At 41.1% G+C, this 1,750-nt stretch overlaps 1 protein-coding gene across 2 annotated transcripts in view; it reads left to right on the top strand.

Moving 5' to 3' along the window:
- CCDC198 (coiled-coil domain containing 198) overlaps window positions 1-1,439 on the top strand; it is a 54,742-nt gene extending 53,303 nt beyond the window's left edge. For both annotated transcript variants that reach the window (XM_004698611.2, XM_045288096.1), the window contains one exon: window positions 979-1,439. In XM_004698611.2, coding sequence (XP_004698668.1) covers window positions 979-1,214 — 236 coding nt within the window. In that variant the 3' untranslated portion in view covers window positions 1,215-1,439. The remainder of the gene's footprint in view (window positions 1-978) is intronic.
- Window positions 1,440-1,750: the final 311 nt, after the last annotated feature.

The following is a 1,750-nucleotide window of genomic DNA, read 5'->3' on the forward strand; positions in this document are numbered from 1 at the left end:
ATAGAACTAGGCAAACTTGCAATCATCTTGCCAAATTTTGTTAACTTGAACTTCATCCAAAGAAACAGACAAATCCTAATTTAGAATAATTCTACAAAATAATTGGCTTGAACTCTTTAAAATGTCAGTGTTAGAAAAGACAAAACAGGGAGGAGTAGAAAGAGTGGGTGGGGAAAGAGAAAAAGAAGGTCAAAAACAATGCACATTACATTGGTTCAGGGCTGTGACATGAGTCCCTCCCCCCCTCGCCCCTCTGAGCCCCTGACAACTGATTGATTGGTCACCTCAGATCACATGATGGGGATTATTATATCATCACATAGCTGTCAAATTGATTGCATCATTCTATAACTGCCAAACCACTCAGACTCATAGCCCAGCTAAGTCTACACATGGTTTGGAGGGATACAATTCAATATATGACACAAAGGATAATCACTGTATTATGGTTATGTAGAAAAATGCCTTTGTTCTGAGGGAGTTCGTGTGATGCGTTCAGGGGTGAAGTGACTGTGATTCTTAAATGGCTCAAGGCAAAAGCCTTGCATTTTCGCATATTAAGTGCCATCAGGTAGGTTCCAACTGCAGCAAACCCTGCCCATCCCTGTGCCAGCCGCAACATCCGTCCTATGTGCGAGCCCACTGCTGCCAATCCATCTCGCAGGTGGTCTTCTTTTTCACTGACCTACTACTGTGTGTGTGTGTGTGTGTGTGTGTGTGTGTGTGTGTGTAAAAGCAACAATTGTGCCAAAATGTTGTCAGTGAATTGGGGTAAATTGATGTGGATTGTAACCGTTCTGTGACCCCCTGAAGATCTTAAAGTCTTTAACATTAACAACCAAAATAAGTTTTAATGCTTAGATACCACTTGAAATTGTGTACGTGTAGTTCTGAAGGACATGAAGCAACTTACTCTGTACTTTTCGAAATGTAATCAATAAATCATTGTTAGGAAAACAATCTGTTCATATTTTGTAGGAAACTCATGGAACGCAACATTTTTAGAACATCAAGCAGGAGATGACTATTGTCGCCGAAAAATTGGCAAATTGGAAACATGGCTCTGTGAGCAAGAAACCCGGGGGCAGCTTTCCTGGGAGGCTTCCAGCTCTGACTCAGATGAGCCAGGGAGAGATGAGAAGAAGCCACGCCCACTGGTGAGGACCTGGACCGAGAAAATCCCACTTTTTGATGAGTTCTTTGATCAAGAATAAGAATGCTGTTCGTAAACCTAGATACTGATTATACTGAAGTATAATCCTGTAAAAATTTCCAGTTGGTGTATGATTTACTTGAAGGAGACCAAATCACTTTATTTGGGAAAAAAGGAATTGAATTGCTTGGATTCTTGTGGCTTACAGGTTTTTCATATGTTCTGTTACCTATCACTGCCTCACTGCTTCAAAACTTGGGAGTTAAACAAGAACCATTTTATTCTCTCTTACTTTTCTTTGTGTTGCTTGGCTCAGCGCATGATTCTTCTGTTGATCTCTTCTGGAGTCTTTAATAGGGTTCAGTCAAATAAGAATAAGAGCCTGACTAGAGTCATCTGCAGGCTCAACCCAGGGTGCTAGGAGAATGGGATCTTAGGGTCTCTATCTCTGGATGGATGGATGGATGGATGGATGGATGGATGGATGGATGGATGGATGGATGGATGGATGGATGGATAGAGCTAGAGACTTACACATACACTTAAGCTTCTAAAAGTTGGTGAGGAAACTGTATCATCTTTTCTTTTTTTTTCTGT

This window comes from Echinops telfairi, unplaced genomic scaffold (assembly GCF_000313985.2).
Source record: "Echinops telfairi isolate 266 unplaced genomic scaffold, ASM31398v2 ScPeMD7_18;HRSCAF=68, whole genome shotgun sequence".
In the NCBI taxonomy this organism is placed as follows: domain Eukaryota; kingdom Metazoa; phylum Chordata; class Mammalia; order Afrosoricida; family Tenrecidae; genus Echinops; species Echinops telfairi.